The 17,072-nt window shown below is 38.9% G+C and overlaps 1 protein-coding gene across 1 annotated transcript in view; it reads right to left on the reverse strand.

The window, feature by feature from the left end:
- Window positions 1–3,649: 3,649 nt before the first annotated feature.
- CCNT1 (cyclin T1) overlaps window positions 3,650–17,072 on the reverse strand; it is a 40,722-nt gene continuing 27,299 nt past the window's right edge. Inside the window, exon 9 of the mRNA XM_027542709.1 lies at window positions 3,650–9,621. Within this exon, the coding sequence (XP_027398510.1) occupies window positions 8,215–9,621 (1,407 nt within the window). The 3' untranslated portion in view covers window positions 3,650–8,214. The remainder of the gene's footprint in view (window positions 9,622–17,072) is intronic.

Below are 17,072 nucleotides of genomic sequence, written 5' to 3' on the forward strand. Positions count from 1 at the left end.
CTACAATTCCATGCTAAATAACTCAGGTACATAGAATGGCAGATAAATCCCAATCTTATAATCCTTTAAGGATTTTTTAGTTAAAAGCATTTCATCTCACCAGGACTTTGGTAGACATGCTGCTGCTGCTGCTGCTGCTGCTGCTGCTGCTAAGTCTCTTCAGTCAGTGTCCGACTCTGTGCGACCCCATAGACGGCAGCCCGCCAGGCTCAGCCATCCCTGGGATTCTCCAGGCAAGAACACCGGAGTGGGTTGCCATTTCCTTCTCCAATGCATGAAAAGTGAAAGGTGAAAGTGAAGTCACTCAGTCGTGTCTGACTCTTAGCGACCCCATGGACTGCAGCCCACCAGGCTCCTCCGCCCATGGGATTTTCCAAGCAAGAGTACTGGAGTGGCTCTCCATAACCCTTGATCTTTTTTGCATCCCAACCTTCCCAAACTCTCGTATCTGCTGTCAGTTTCATTTAAGTTAGCTATTTCTCCACTACCAATAAGCCGGTGAGCATGGTAGAGAATGTACAAAGCTCCAGAACAGCAGTTTAGGCACAAGAAGTGATTAAAACCAAAATGGGGAAAGGAAGGCTTACAGGTGCCTTTTCCCAAAGATGAGGGCAATCCTATAAGGCATTTTCAGAGAATGAGAATGATAACTCTGCTCCTCTGGAGTACACATTCTAGAGTAGTTTAGAATTGTGGATGCAATACAACCATTAAATAGCAACTGTGTTACATACATAAGCAAACATTCCAACCCTCAGATGTAGCGAGATTTGTTATAAACATCCTATAACTCAAAACTAGGGGAGGCAGTCACATTACAGAAAACACGGCAATCTTCAACCAAATGCAGTGATATCAAAAAGGAAAATTAAAACTACTAGAGGGAACAATGTAAAGAGGCATTAGGGACTAGGTAGAGATGCAACAAAGGCTTTAATTAGGGAGTCTAGAGAAGGCCTTAGTTGCGGGGGGGGGGGGGGGGGGGGGGGGTGGGGGGGCTGGGGGGGGGCTGTGAAATCCTGCTAAGCTTGAGAAGACAAAAAATGCTATTTAGAACCACTTCTAAGTTGAGGAGAGGTAGAGATTATTAAACGGTCAAGATACTGGCAAATTCTTTCTGCTTTTTATCAAAGTAGATGGCTGTTTTTAATCCGAGGAACACTTTGTTAGCTACTGAACAGGTTAAAGCAGACCTGAGGCTGTTCGTAGAGGTTAGGAAAGATGAATTGAAGGACATTTTTAATTTTGGAGTTTGGGGGGCTAGTCCTACAGGAAGTGAGTGTTGGAGGGGGAGGGGGATAAATGAATGCTAAAATCCTGTACTTTCTATAGTCATCTTCATCTATTTTCCTTCCAGCTTATCAGGCCAAACACTGGGAGTCATCCTTGATTTCTCTTCGAACCTTACAGCAGATCCTGATGTCACTTCAGTCGTGTTCGACTCTGTGCAACCCCAGCACAGAGTCACTGGGCAGCCCACCAGGCTCCCCCGTCCCTGGGATTCTCCAGGCAAGAACAGTGGAGTGGGTTGCCATTTCCTTCTCCATACAGCAGATCCTACCAGCTCCAACTTCAAAATATGTACTTCTTGTTACCTTCAGCACTTATAACCTGGTCCAAGCCAATTTTATCTGGTAGCTTAATTACTGTGTCCTTACCTTTGACTTCCTGTAGTCCACTTTCAACACAGCAGCCAAATGAATATTTTGGGGGGTGGAGTGGGGGTCTATGCCTCACAGCTTCCAGCAGCTCGCAATCTTAGTTCCCTGACCTGAGATTGAACCTGGACCCTCGGCAGTGAAAATCCTAACCATTGCACCACCAGGGAATTCCCCACCAAATGAATATTTTAAACCCCAAGCTAGATCATGTCACTTCTCAACACTTGTCACTGGTGCTCCATTTCACTGTCTTTATAATGGCTTACAAGCCCCTACTTTATCTAGCCTTCTGCTGCTTCTATAACCACATTATCCTACTACTTACCATCTTCCTCAGTCAATTCTGTAACTAGCCCCACTGGCCTCTTTGCTCTTTCTCAAACATGCCAGTATCTTCTCACCTCACAAACTTGGCAACCTAGAATCATCTTACTCACAAATATTCCCATGGCTTGCTCTCTCACCTCTTTCAGGTCTTTGATGAACTGTAATTTCAACAATCTTACACACACACACGAAATCCCTCTCCTTCCCTGCTTTACATTCTCCAAAGTACTTATCATCTAGCATGTTTTGTCTCTTCTACAACTAGAATGTAAGTTGTATGAGGCCAAGATGCTTGTTTACTGCCATCAGTAAATGGTATATAGTACTTAGTAAATACTATATTCTAACTAAGGAATAAATGAAAGGCAAGGGAGTGCCTAAAACTACTTTCCAGAAAAGATGTATCTAGCTTTCAGTTTTAACTTGTTTTCATGACTAGGGTTCTTTGGTTTTGAGTGTTACGTGAATCAAGAAAAGGGGTTAAGATTCCACAGTGCAAAAAAGGTAGCACAAGACAAGTGAAAATCCACAAACTGAATGAATTCAACAGAAGTAGGCCCCAGAGCTAGAGATTACAATAAATACAAGCCTCTAAGGGAATCCACAGAAGTCATAGAGAGGGCTTCAAACTTTCTACAGAATGTTGAATGATAGAGATCAAGCCAATCTTACTGGTTTTCAAAACTGTCAGAGACCGGGATGCTTTAGGCACTGATGGTAAGATGAAATGTAACGCTATGCCAGTTAAACAAACCTCTGTAACTAGGGATCCAGCTGTTTGGAAGTTTGTATTGATTTATACCTCACCTATTCCCAACAATGATACAGTTGATACCTCTTTTAACAAAAGCAAATCACTATATGTATGACTTTGTAATAAATTTATATCATCCATTCTCACACTGTTCATTTAGTACTTCTCTATTCTTCCATTTAAGTCAGACCAATATTCCTAAAATATCAGCAACTTTATCACTCAAGTTTCAGGAGGGGCACTGCCAACAAAAATGTTCTTGTAGTATTTCAGAAAATGGAAGAAGAAATGCACAGAACTCGATTTTTTTTTCAGAAGTGTTTAACACTGTTAAATTTATCTTTCTTTCCTTTTAGGGCTTTTAAACTATAGCTACTCCTAACTTTTTAAAAAATAATTTAATCATTATAGCATAAAAATTCTTTCCATTTAAATGTGTAATTTACAAGAATTACCTTGTATATGTGATTTTATTTCCCAGGAAAAGGGTGAGTATTCACTATTAGAGGCTATTAACTTTTTTCTTATAAAAGCACTGCTGTCTATACCAACATTTCAGATTTTTTCAAAGAACCAAATATACAAGTATGAATCACTGAGAGCACTCACTAGATAAGCAGTACATGTTGCTATCTTCTGTTAGAGCTGTCTGTTTCTCTGTGTGCCAGGCATCCTTCCAGGTACCCATGTGACAGTGTAGAATGAGGGGTTTCTCCGCTCAGCCACATCATACTTACACTGTCAGCTTCACTGTGATGATCAAATCTTAGGTATTCCCACTGAACTCAATTCCCACAGGATCCTGTGCAGTAAGAAAGTACATACTATACTACCAAAACTAAGACAACTATTATCGTATCAATGAAATGACAGTTAAAGACTAACTTGAAGACTCAGCACACATAAATGATCATCAGATGAGTGTTTAACATTTATTGATGGGATGGATAAATACAGATTGAGAAACATACTTGACAGCAAAATATCAAATTGATAGCCAGACTATAAAATGTATACAATGTACTTTTTAAATTTTTAAAAACATTTTTTAAAATTTTTTACAAAGAGCCCTTACTGTAATGGTCACTTACATCTTACCATTCACATAACAACAGTAGAGATCCCAGGAGTAGCATCCAGAACTGAGGTGCCCCGAGGAAGACAGAGGCAAGAGCAGAATAATATGCTGAGAAAGGACTCTTAAGAGTAATACAAAAAAAAAAAAGACAAAAATATCACCACAAAATTGTACCTGAGTGACACAGATTGGTAAAGTGTTTCATTTTTTTTTTTCCTTCTTTGCTCTTTGGTCTGATAAGAAAAGTTTTAGGTGTGGGGAGTAGGGTGAGGAGGTGGTCAGTTTCAAATCCAGAACCTAAGTTAACACTAAGTCAAGTCAGCTGCATTCTTTTGTGTGCTTAACCCAGCCAGCACTTCCATCTTGTAACCAAATCCAATGTGATCAACCACTAATCAGTTAAGGCCTCAGCTTTCAACTGAACAGTTCCTGATAACCTGATGGAGACATACTTGCTCTGGCTTCAATTAGCATGCTGTCAAGCATCCCTCTCCATGCTTAATATGGCAACAGAAAACCCAAGTCTTTCTCTTTTCATTCACCATGAATACACACTTAAAAACAGGAAGAGTAGACACCACTTTTCAGTAAACATTCCTTTAGAGACATTAAAATGGAAGGGTCTCCCACTTAAAAATAATTCTCACTCAAGACCACTCTATCAGGCAGGATTATAGTACCAGGCTTTTTATCCCACATAGGGATAGAGAGATAAAACTGACAGTGTGATACAACATGAACATTCTTTAAACCACCAGGAACAGATACTCAGTTAAAAGCTGGGTGTTGACAAGCAGCAACACAAGAAATCTGGGGAGGCATCAGTCACTAAACGTTTAGTGGGACTGCAGAGGGCTTACTTCTCACCATGTGAAGGGTTGCATAGGCTGCTTAAATTCTCCCAACCCCAAGACAGTAACATTTATATTCCAACTTAAAGATGTTGGAGAATCCTTTTTCCCTGGCATTAAGATCAAAACAAATTATCAACAAAGGAATAATCCTTTTAAAAGTTAAATCAGTTCCCAAGTTCCCACAGTCCCCTGTTTCTGTGGGAAACACAGGTATGTTTAGAATCCAACTATAATCGGCTTTTGTCCAGGAACAAAGAGGGGAATGGATTTTCAATATGGGGAATTAGGTAGCAGAGGTGAAAGTAAATCCAGCACTGATGTTACCAGGATTTTATTTTTATATTCTAATCCATTGCTGTTCCACCTGGAGATTTAATTTTTCTATCAATACTGGTGAAGCCAATAATACAGAACTATGTAAAAGGATACATTAAATGAAAACACTAAAATCATAAAAAAAAGGGGGGGGGGGGAGCTGAGGGTCTCAGATATGGAAACACACTGATTCAAGTAAAAAGACCAGACTAATTCCTATGTATTTTCTAAACCCCAAAAGCATAACTGATACTTCAGAAGACCAACGTAGCTTTAGATTAATGCTTCACTAAAGGTAAGCAAACAGCAACACAGGTTATCTGATTAAAAGTCCTACGAACAATTCACAGATAATCGTTTTTGCCAACATGAGATTCAAGCAAAGTTTCAGGAATGAGATTTATAGAACTTGAGGCTCCAGGCCTGCTTATCACCACTTATCCTTGATAGTCTAGGTTAAAAGAGGGGGGGAAAGCCATGTTTACTAGACTAACTTTGGATGTATAAATCCTGTTTTTCACCCTTTGAAGTGGTGAGGGTAAAAGACGACACAGTGTTTAGAAACCACACAACCTCATGAAGCCTAAGTTTATGGAATTTGGACAACATGCATGCTAGTTGACAGGGACATCTGCTAACCCAAAGACAATGCAGCAAACACTTCATGCAGAGCCCATAAGGAGGCTCATAACATATGCAGAGATACAAAAGCAGACACTGCAGGAATCTTAAAACAGTATCAGGAGGCACTAATATAGAAAAGTCTCTAAACTGACCTATATCAGCAATGATCTACTAGTGCAAAGGCCAGACTATACAGCAGAAAGCAGCTTTTAGGCTCTAGTAAGCATTTTTTTCAAGGTCACTCCTGACAAAGTTCTAAGGAACTAACTACAGACTGCCATGAAGAACTGCTGAGGCCAAGTGGATATGTATGTCTGTGGTGAGGAAGTGAATGTGATTAGAAAATATGTGACATTTCATGAGAAAAACTTAAAGCTGTAAGAGACATTTTCATAATCAAATCAGTGATCATCACTTCCACAAAGATACAAAAGCAAACTAAATAACCTTTAAAGGTCAGGGAAGAAAGCTGACTCCACCAAACAAAATCTAAACGAACAGCCTAAATTTAGTAAACACATCACGCATCTACCAATTACCAAACATAACACAGAAAATATCAAGGAAAAAGAGGAAAATGTCATCTGTAAAAGTAAAGTGACATTCCAAGTCAAAAGTATTACTGGTGTATCGATCAGCAGAGAGCTCACTTTACACAGCAATAGCAGGCACTCTAGACAGTTAAAATATGCAGAGACGAAGGACACTAACTCATCTTCGGTTAAGGTTTATTGTACAAATTCCCTCCTGTATTAGGCCAGTGCATCAGCAATTCCAACTGCCTCAGTTTTCTCCCCAACCTGTTCCTGGCAAGCAGCAGCACACACAAAACTCCTATCTCCCTATGACTTTCAATGAAAAAATTCAATTTATCCATAAAGAATATTTGGTGTGAAAAAAGCTGCATTAAAATCAAGAAGACAAATTCAAACTGCATCACCTTTTCCATAGCAAAAAACACCATGAAGACTGAAGAATATCACATGAAATGATCTGTGACTTGGTGGCATTTTCAGCTGGACAACTTGGCTTAGAATTCTTTCTAGCCCCCTGAAAGATTTCTTTCAACAAAAACATTCACTCCTAAAATATGGGACAATTAAGTACCCATAAGAACAGGACTCCTGATCCATTTTTCTAAAGGACTTTTAGAAATCTCCAGAAGAACTTCTGCCTAGAATTAAAGCCACCAAAGATGGACAATCTAAACATAACAGTTATCTGTAGGCTAGGCTTGCTCACCCTCATGGCATCAGCACTGTTAAATTCGTAAGTTTCGATCTCTGAAGTCATATAGACTGCAAAAATTGAGGATGCAGCTGCTTCCCTTCAGACATACAGAAAGTCTTACATTCATAATATAATTTAAAATATAATGTCCTAAAAATTCCCAATCACAATTTTCATTGTTTTCAGTATCCTCTAGCTCCATGGCTTCTCCCAGAACTATGCTCACATATGGTCTGGGCTTCACTGAAAGGATAGCACACCCCACTTCCATTCAGGGACCCTGAGACTGCTCTCACTTGAACACTTTCCAAAAGCCCAACATGGGGGGAAAAAAAACACAATACAATTCTGTAGGGCCGAAGCCAGCCTAGCTCTCCAGCCTTCTTCCTCAATCCCATCTTTGTTCTCTATCAAAAGGAAAAAGAGGGTAAAAAAGGAAGTCTGTATAAGAGTCCAATATCAGACTATTGGCGGCACCTGCCCAAACTAGAATTTAGAAGGCTACCTTCAATTACAACATAAAGAATAGGGGAAAATATCACACCAAATATATGCCTCTTCCTCCCTTTATGCTCAAAAAGGCCACACCGTGTTCTCCCTAGTAGACTGTCGAGAAGTAGAAATGGTGAAGGACAGGGAGGGAAAGATAAAACATGATTTTTAAACACACACACACTTAATATCACACATACCCACACTTATATACACACTTACAGGTCGAAACACTTCAAGTGGCCAGAGCCTGTCTCAGCACTCATGGCCAAAATCCTATCTTCCCAACCCACCTACACACACCCCCAACCCTCCAATCCCACCCGGAAGGACTCATTACTGTGCATCTCATACACACAGCAAAATCCCTACCCCTTCCCCAATTATATAAAAAAAAAAAAACTAAACAGATAACTTACTTTCTTTAAATTATTTTTTAAAAGTCTCTTAAAAGATTTTGATGTTTAAATACTTCCTCTCTTCTTATATATTAAACACCAAAAGGATCCACAACTGTTTGATAAAACAAACCCTCCATATTTCAGTCCTGGCAAGAAGAGGGAAGATATCAACTCTAATCAACCTAATTAGGAGGTGGAGAGGCCAAGAAGAGAGAAAGTATTCTGAATCATTCACAGCTTTAACACATTCTCACCTCTCCAATACCAGTAAAAACTATAATAAAATAGTTAAATTTCTGAGGCAGGAGACATTAACAACCAAGGCCCTCAACCATCCTCCCACCTATGTCTCAATATTAATTTATTCCCTAGTCCAACAAGGGTGACATATTTCATATGAGAAGTACTTTTCTTAGTCCAGAATCAGTAGTTTAAAAACAAATGCGTTTTTAAAGAAGCTTTTTTCTCTTCTTCTTTTTCACTTGGGAAGGGGTGGAAGCGGTGGAGGAGGTTCTGATGGTAGAGGTGGCGGCCGGGGTTTGTCTGTGTTGCCAGATCTGGAGGACATTCCACCAGCCCGTGGATTCATATATTCTCCATAAGAATGAACGTATTCAAACGCCGGGGGCTGAGTGGGCTGAACACCCTGGGCATTGAGAAGGGAGTTAAGCATATTCACAGTATCTTGATAGTCTGTGGTCTGGGGTGTATTGTGACTATTGGCCCCAGTGGAGCTTTTATCCAATTTCATGTGAGGAACTCGAGTTTTACAGCTGGGCTGTGAAAAATGAAGGCCACTTGTGTCTGAGCTATGCCCAGGCAACTGGGCCATTGTAGGAAGAGGTGGGAAGGAGAAATTTATGGAAGAGGATTTAGCACTCTTGGCGGTCTTGGTTGAATGATCATACGCCACCCCTCCAGTCTCTTCAGGGAGGGGCCTTTTACGAGAAGAACTGGAAGAGGAGAAAGAGCTAGACAAGCTGTAGGGTTTGTGTGCTAAGGTGCTTGTCTGGCTACTATGTTTTGGATCACCCAGACGTTTGTTCCCAGTACCAGCTGGAAGCTGTGAGTGAGAGTGTTTGTGTGAGTGGTGATTATGATGATGATGATGATTAGATGGGTGAGTTTTGTGCTTTTCTTTGTGCTCTCGGTTCTTTGTGACACTATCATCTACAGAATTGTGCTTATCAGCTGCAGTGTGAACTTTAATGCGCATTTTTATCTCCTCTGGTTTTATAGAGGCAGCTTTATCTCCACCTGTCATTGGGATTCTCATTTTGAGAGCTGTTTTGTCAGTTTTTTCCAGAAAAGGCCGCTCAGGGTTTTCTGAGCCCTCTATGGGCATTTTCAGAATGACCGAAGAATGGCTATCATGGTGAGACAGAAGATTCTGGGCAGCATACGCGTACTGTGACTTCACATTGGCCTCCATGTTCTCCAGTTGCCTCTTCTGGGCAGCCAACTCTTCTGCATGCTTTGCACGGTATTCTTTCAGTGATACTTTAGCTGACGGCACACTCTTACTATTCTGTTTCTGGGAAACAAATGCATTTGAACCATCCTGTTGTAAGGAATGATCAGCTCCTACAAGTGCTAAATTCTCACTCTTCCGATAACCCTGAGCAGGTTCTACCTTGAAAGGAGGGTGGGAGGACAGCCAACGCTCACTTGACAACATCTCCACGTTGCTTAAGTTGCTCTTTGAGTCTTCAGTGGCTGGAAGGGAAGGCACTGCACTTGTGGTAGAAGAAGCTGACATGCTCATTAAACCTGCGATAGTTGTATCTGAAGAGCTCTGGGAAATCATATTAAGGATTGTCTGCTCCGAAGAGTTTTCATCTGCTCCTCGGTCATCTGCTTTTGTTTTCCTGTCAGCCTGCCATGCCTAGAATAAAGCAAATAGCATTTTTTTCAATTTAAGTAATTCATCATATGGGAAAAAAACACTGAAATGAGTAGACTGTGTCTGCTGTGGCATTGGGAATTGGGCTAGCCCATAACCAGAAGGCTACTCTAACATGAGACTGATAATTATTACCATCAGGAGATTTAAAATTTTTTAAACTTCAATCAAGAATCACAAGATCGCAAAGAGGCACAATACCTAAGGTATGAAAGCAAGCCAAGTGTCCAACAACAAAAAAGAACGGATTTTAAAAATGTGGCCTGTACATACAATGAAGTATCATTTAGCCTTAAAAGAGGAGGGCAATTCTGTGAAGACAGCAGAGTAGGAAGCCCCAAGAATCTGTCTCCCACCTAAACAACAACTTCACAGGCAGGATCTTTTTGATATAACTATTTTGGAACACTGCAGTCTGCTGAAGGCTTGTAATTTCCAGGGTAAGTAAGCCATGGACAAATAATTGGGTTTAATTTCCCTCAGTTTCAGCTCTCAGACCCAGGTAGCTGTGCATCTGTTCCTATAGTACCTTTCTCACAGCTTGGGGAAGCCTGACTGGCAAATATTGGAGATCTGTGCTCTGATCGCTGACTGTTGCTTTCAATCACAGAGGTACAAACAGGCAGGAGACCACTGTTGCACCTCCCTCCATTGTTGTGATCCCCTCCTCCTCTGGCTGAAGTGAATTCCCCAGATACAAAGGGCCAACACCTTTCCTCCCCCACTTCATTTTTTCCTTTTCCCTCTTTGGGAGCCAGATATTATGGTAGAAAATTTAAAAACTACATATACAGAAATGTCTAGGAGAAGGCTCAGAAAAGAGAAGTCCATAATTTTACACATCAGGCTAATCTTCAGCACAGAGATATCCCTGAAAAATCAAGCCACCAGCCCAAATATACAAAAATAAAAAATAACAAACCCCAGGAAAGTGAGGGAATCTGATTTCCAGAGTTACCGTGTTATTAGATTCAAATATTCAATCTTCAACAACGAAAAATCACAAGGCATATAAAGAAGCAAGAAGTATAGCCCATTCGAAAGGAAAAAAAAAAAAATCAACAGAAACTGTCCTGAAAAAGACCCAATGGCAAATCTACTAGGCAAAGATGTTAAAATAACTGCCTTAAAGACACTTAAGGAAACGAAGTTGAAAGTTAAGAAAACAACATGTTAACAAAATGAGATAAAGAGATTTAAAAAGAAAATAAAAATGTTTAAAGAAACTAGAAAGAAATCTTGGAGCTGAAAAGTACAATAACTGAAATGAAAAATGCACTGGAGGATTTAAAAGACAGATGAGGCAGAAAAATCAGCAAACTTGAAGACAGCACAATGGAAATTATATCAAGTCTGAGGAACCAAACGAAAAAAAAAATCAGAGTACTATAACTTTAGGATGTCAAAGATAATCCCATGATAAATTCAAAGAAAACAGCCTAGAATACAAAAAACGAGCAAGAAAGTTTAACATTTTTCACTATGAAAAATCAACTAAGTACAAAAAACAGTAATGCAGGAAATGAACAAAAAGCTCTAAGGCACACAGGCATACTTGTGGAGATGCTGTGGGTTCAGTTTCAGACCATCTCAATGAAGCTAATCACAATAAAGTCAGGGAATTCTCTGGTAGCTCAGTCGGTAAAGAATCTGCCTGCAGTACAGGAGACCCGGGTTCAGTCCCCAGCTTGGGAAGATACCCAAGAGAAGGAAATGGCAACCCACTCCAGTATTCTTGCCTGGAAATCCCATGGACAGAGGAGCCTGGTGGGCTATAGTCCACAGGGTAGCAAGGGTCAGACAGACTGAGCAACTAAACCACCACCACCACAATAAAGCAAGCCACAAAAAACTTCTCAATACCCAGTGCATATAAAAATTATCCTTATGTTGTTTATTAAATATGCAATGTATTATTTCTTAAAAAAAAAAAAAAAAAAACACATACATTTATTTAAAATACCTTATTGGTAAAAAATGCTAACCATCATTTGAGTTGTAGTAGTAATATTATTACATATCACCATAACAGGAATTTCCAAAATGTAACAGACACAAAGTGAGCAAATACTGTTGGGAAAATGGCACAAACAGACCTTTTCATTGCCACAAACCTTCATTATAAAGAGTGCAATTATCTGCGAAGTGCAATAAAACTAGGTATGCCTATATAAAAAATACCATAAGTAAAAGAAGTAAGTCTTTCCTTATCTCTAATTACTTTAAGTGTAAGTGGACTAAACTCTTAAGGAAAAGACAGATTTGTAGAATGGGTAAAAACATATGCTCGAACTCCAACTTACAGTTATCTATATGCCACTGAGATCCAAAGACCCAAACAAGCAAAATGAAAGGATGGAAAAAGAAACACAATGCAAACAGTAACCATGAGAACATGCATGGCTATTCTAAGAGCAGACAAAATAGACTTTAAATCAAAAAAGGTTTTAAGAGACAAAGAAGGGACATTATATATGTTAAAAGGCTAGGTACAGAAATAAGACACACCAGTTATAAACATTTACATACCTAGTGACAGGCCATCAAAATATATGAGGCCAAAACCTAAAAGAATTCAAGAAAAATAGACAGCTTTACAGTAATAGTTGAAGACTTCAATACCCCCTTCACAATGATTGATAGATCAGACAAGAGGATGAGGAAATAGGACTTAAATAAACTAACTAGATCCAACAAACATATACAGAACACTCTCCCCAAATGAGCAGCATACATTCTTTAAGTGCATATGAGACATTTTCCAGGACAGACCATATGTTAGGCCGCAAACTTAAGTCAACAGATTTTAAAAGACACATATCATACTAAAAATCAAAATGAGATAAAAGTTAGTGAAAACTGGGGGGAAAAAATCACAATGGATCAAAGAAATCAAAAGGGAAATGAGAAAATACTTAAGAGAAAAAGGAAAACAAAAGTACAACATTTCAAAACTTAAGGGATGTAGCAAAAGTGGTGCTAAGGGAGAAATTTACAGATATAAACACACTAAAATCAGGAAACTAAAATCCCACAAGCTGTGAAACACAAAAACAAATCAACAAACATCTCAAAATAACAAACTTACAATTTAAGGAACTAGAAAAAGAACAAAGGTAGCAGAGAGAAAGATGCAATAAAGATTAGAGCAGAGAATAAAATGGAGAAAAGAAAAATAGAGAAAAATCAAAATAAAATTTGGGGACTTCCCTGGTGGTCACGTAGTTAAGAATCTGCCTGTCAATGTAGGGGACACAGGTTCAGTCCCTGGTCCAGAAAGATCCCACATGACATGGGATTAAGCCCATGCACAACAACTACTGAGCTCGGGCTCTAGAGCCCTTGACCTGTAACTGCTCAGCCTGTGAGTTCCAATTCCTGAAGCCTGCACACGTAGAGCCCGTGCTCCGTGACAAGAGAAGCCACCACAAGAAGGAACACCAATCCTTTTCAAACACTCCAAAAAATAAGAGGACGAATACTTCCCAACTCATTCTATGAGGTGAGCACCACCCTGATAACCAAAATCAGACTAAAACACTGTAAGAAGGGAAAACTACAGGCCAATATCCCTTAAAAACATAGATAAAAAATCTTCAACGAAATACTAGCAAAATGAATTTGACAGCCTATTTTAAAAACTACATATCATGACCAAGTGGGATTTATTCCTGGAATATAAAGACAGTTCAACATACGGAAATCAATTCATATGCTATGTCACAAAAAGTGAGACACGACTGAGCACGTACACAAGCACATCACATAAGCAGAATGAAGGGGGAAAAAAAACAATACATGATCGTCTCAATTCATGAAGAAAAAGCATTTGACAAAATTCAACACATTTTCAACATAAAAATACTCAACAAACTAGGGATATAAGCAAACTATCTAAACATAATAAAAGCCATATATAAAAACCCCAGTGAATATCATATTCAATGGTTAAAGTCTGAAAACTTTCCTTAATATCAAGAATAAGGAAAGGATGCTCACTTTCAATACACTTCTGGAAGTCCTAGCCACAGCAATCAGGCAAGACAAAGAAAGAAAAGGCATCAAATTGGAAAAGAAGAAGTAATATTACTGGTCTGCAGATGACATGAGCTTATATGCAGAAAACCCCAAAGATTCCATCAAAAAATTATTTTCTATAATTTTATTAGAATTAATCAATGAATTAGGCAAAGTAGCAAGATAAATAAAATTCAGTTACAATTCCCTGAATGAACAGTAAACAATCTGAAAAGGAAATTATATGAAAACAATCCCATTTACAACAGCATCAAAAAGAATACTTAGAAATTACCAAGTAAAAACTTGCATGGGCTTCCCTAGTAGCTCAGACGGTAAAGCATCTGACTGCAATGCAGGAGACCCGGGTTCAATCCCTGGGTTGGGAAGATCCCCTGGAGAAAGAAATGGCAACCCATTCCAGTATCCTTGACTGGAAAATCCCATGGACAGAAGAGGCTGGTGGGCTGTACAATCCATGGGGTCACAAAGAGTCAGACACGACTCAGTGACTAACACACAAAGACTTGCACAGTGACAACTGCAGAACACTGGTGAAAGGTATTATGGAAAACATAACCAGAAACTCATCCGGTGTACTCGATCCAAACATTAACTCAAACATTAATATTGTTAAAATGTGCATACTCAAAGCAATGTATAGACTTCTGCAATCACTATCAAAATTCCAACGACATTTTTTGCAGAAATAAAAAATCCATCCTATAATTTATATGGAATCTCAAAGGACCCTGAATAGACAAAACAATCTCAAAAATGAAAAACCAAGCAGGAAGACTCACACTTCCTGATTCCCAAACTTACTACAAAGCCACAGTAATCAGAACAGTGGGGTAATGACATATAGATGAATGAAACAGAAGTCCAGAAAAAACGTTGTCATACATGGTCAAATGATTTTTGACGAGGGTGCCAAGACCATTCAATGGGGAAAGGACAGTTTTTTCAACAAATGGTGCTAGGAAAACTACACATCCACATGCAAAAGAATGAGACTGGACCCTTACCTAATACCATATACAAAAATTAACACAGATAAAGGATCCAAACTGAGATCCAAAACAGTAAAACTCATATACCTCAGAAAACCATAATCCTAAAAGACGTATGTACCCCAATGTTCAATGCAGCACTATTTATTTACAATATCCAGGACATGGAAGCAACCTAGGTGTCCATCGACAGATGAATGGATAAAAGAAATTGTGATACCTATATACAATGGAATGTTACTTAGCCACAAAAAGGAATGAACTGGAGGCAGTTAAACTGTGGTAGATGAACGTAGAACCTGTTATACAGAATAAGTCAGAAAGAGAAAAACAAATATCATATATGAACGCATATGTATGGAATCTAGAAAAATAGTATTGATGATCCTATTTCCAGGGCCGGAACAGACACAGAGTACAGACTTGTAAACACAGAGAACTTCCCCTTGTGGGGGAAGGAGAAGGTAGGATGAATTGAGAGTAGCACTGAAATATATACATTACCACGTAGAAACAGTGACAGATTTTATTTTCTTGGGCTCCAATATCACTGCAGTTGGTGACTGTAGCCATGAAATTAAAAGATGCTTGGCTCCTTGGAAAAAAGCTATGGACAAACCTAGATAGTGTATTAAAAAGAAGAGACATCACTTTGTCAACAAAGGTCTGTATAGTCAAAGCTATGGTTTTCCCAGTAGTCAGGTACAGATCTGAGAGTTGGACCATAAAGAAGGCTGAGTACCAAAGAATTGATGCTTTTGAATTGTGGTACTACAGAAGATTCTTCAGAGTCCCTTGGACGGCAAGGAGATCAAAGCTGTCAATCCTAAAGAAAATCAACCCTGAATATACATTAGAAGGACTGATGCTGATGCTGAAGCTCCAAAACTTTAGCCACCTGATGCAAATAGCCAACTCAAAGGAAAAGACCAATGCTAGGAAAGATTGAAGGCACAAGGGGACGACAGAGGATGAGATGGCTGGATGGCATGAACGGACACAAGTTTGAGCAAACTCCAGGAGATAGTGAAGGACAAGGAAGCCTGGCATGCTGCAGTCCGTGGGGTTGCAAAGAGTCAGACATGACTTTGTAACTGAACAACAATGGCTGGTTCACTTATTGTAAGGCAGAAACCAACACAACACTGTAAAGCAATTATCCTCCAATTAAAAATACATATATTCAACTCTTAGAAGAAAGCAAAGAATAAAAGGTTCACAACATTGCATTTAGCAATGACTTCTTAGATATGATAGAAAAGGCCAGGTGACCACACCCCTCCCCAAAAAGAACTCCATGGGAATATTTCAATTTTGTGCATCAAAAGCCACTATCTGGAGTAAAAGGCAACACACATAGGAGAAAATATTTGTAAATTATATATCTGATGAGGGATTAGTATCCAGAATGTGCAAAGAACTCCTAAAACTCAACAACAAAAACCAAACAACCCAATCTGAAAATGGACAAAGGACTGGAGTAGACATTTCTCCAAAGAAGATACACAAATGGCCAATAAGAATATGAAAAATGCTTAACATCACTAATTATTAGGGAACTGCAAATCAAAGACCACTTCACATCCTTTAGACAGCTACTGCCAAAAAAAAAATTAACAGCAAGTGTTAACAAAGATATAAAGAAATTGGAACTCTGTGAACTGTTTGGTAGGAATGTAAAATGGTACACCAGTATGGAAAACAGTTCCTCAACAAAATAAAAATAGAACTAGCATATGACCCAGCAATTCCACTTCTGGGTATATACCCAGAAGAATAGAAAGCAGGGTCTCAAAAGAGATACTATACACCAATATTCATTGCAGCATTACATACAAAAGGTAAAATGCAGACACAAACCAAATGTCTATCGATGGAAGAATGGATAAATAAAATGTGGTACAAACACACAAAAGATTATTCAGCCTTTTAAGAGAACAATTAAAATTCTACCATATGCTACAACATAAGACAAACCTTGAGGATGTGCTAATTGAAATAAGTCAGTCACAAAAAAACAAATAATGTATGATTCCACTTACATGAGGTTTACAGGTACTAACAATAGTCTAAATAATGAAATATAATCGTGGCTGCCAGAGTCAGGGAATAGACAGTCATTGTTTAACGTTTATAGAGTTTTAGTTTTATAAAATGAAAAGTTATGGGGATAGATGGTAATAATGACTGCAGAACAGTATGCTGCTGCTGCTAAGTCACATCAGTCGTGTCCAACTCTGTGCGACTCCATAGACGGCAGCCCATCAGGCTCCCCCGTCCCTGGGTTTCTCCAGGCAAGAACACTGGAGTACAGTATAAATCCATGTAATACCTGTATACTTAAAAATGGCTAAGACAGTCAATTTTATGTTATTTGTATTTTACCACAATTTAAAATTTTTT

Source organism: Bos indicus x Bos taurus, chromosome 5 (genome assembly GCF_003369695.1).
Source record: "Bos indicus x Bos taurus breed Angus x Brahman F1 hybrid chromosome 5, Bos_hybrid_MaternalHap_v2.0, whole genome shotgun sequence".
NCBI classification, from domain to species: domain Eukaryota; kingdom Metazoa; phylum Chordata; class Mammalia; order Artiodactyla; family Bovidae; genus Bos; species Bos indicus x Bos taurus.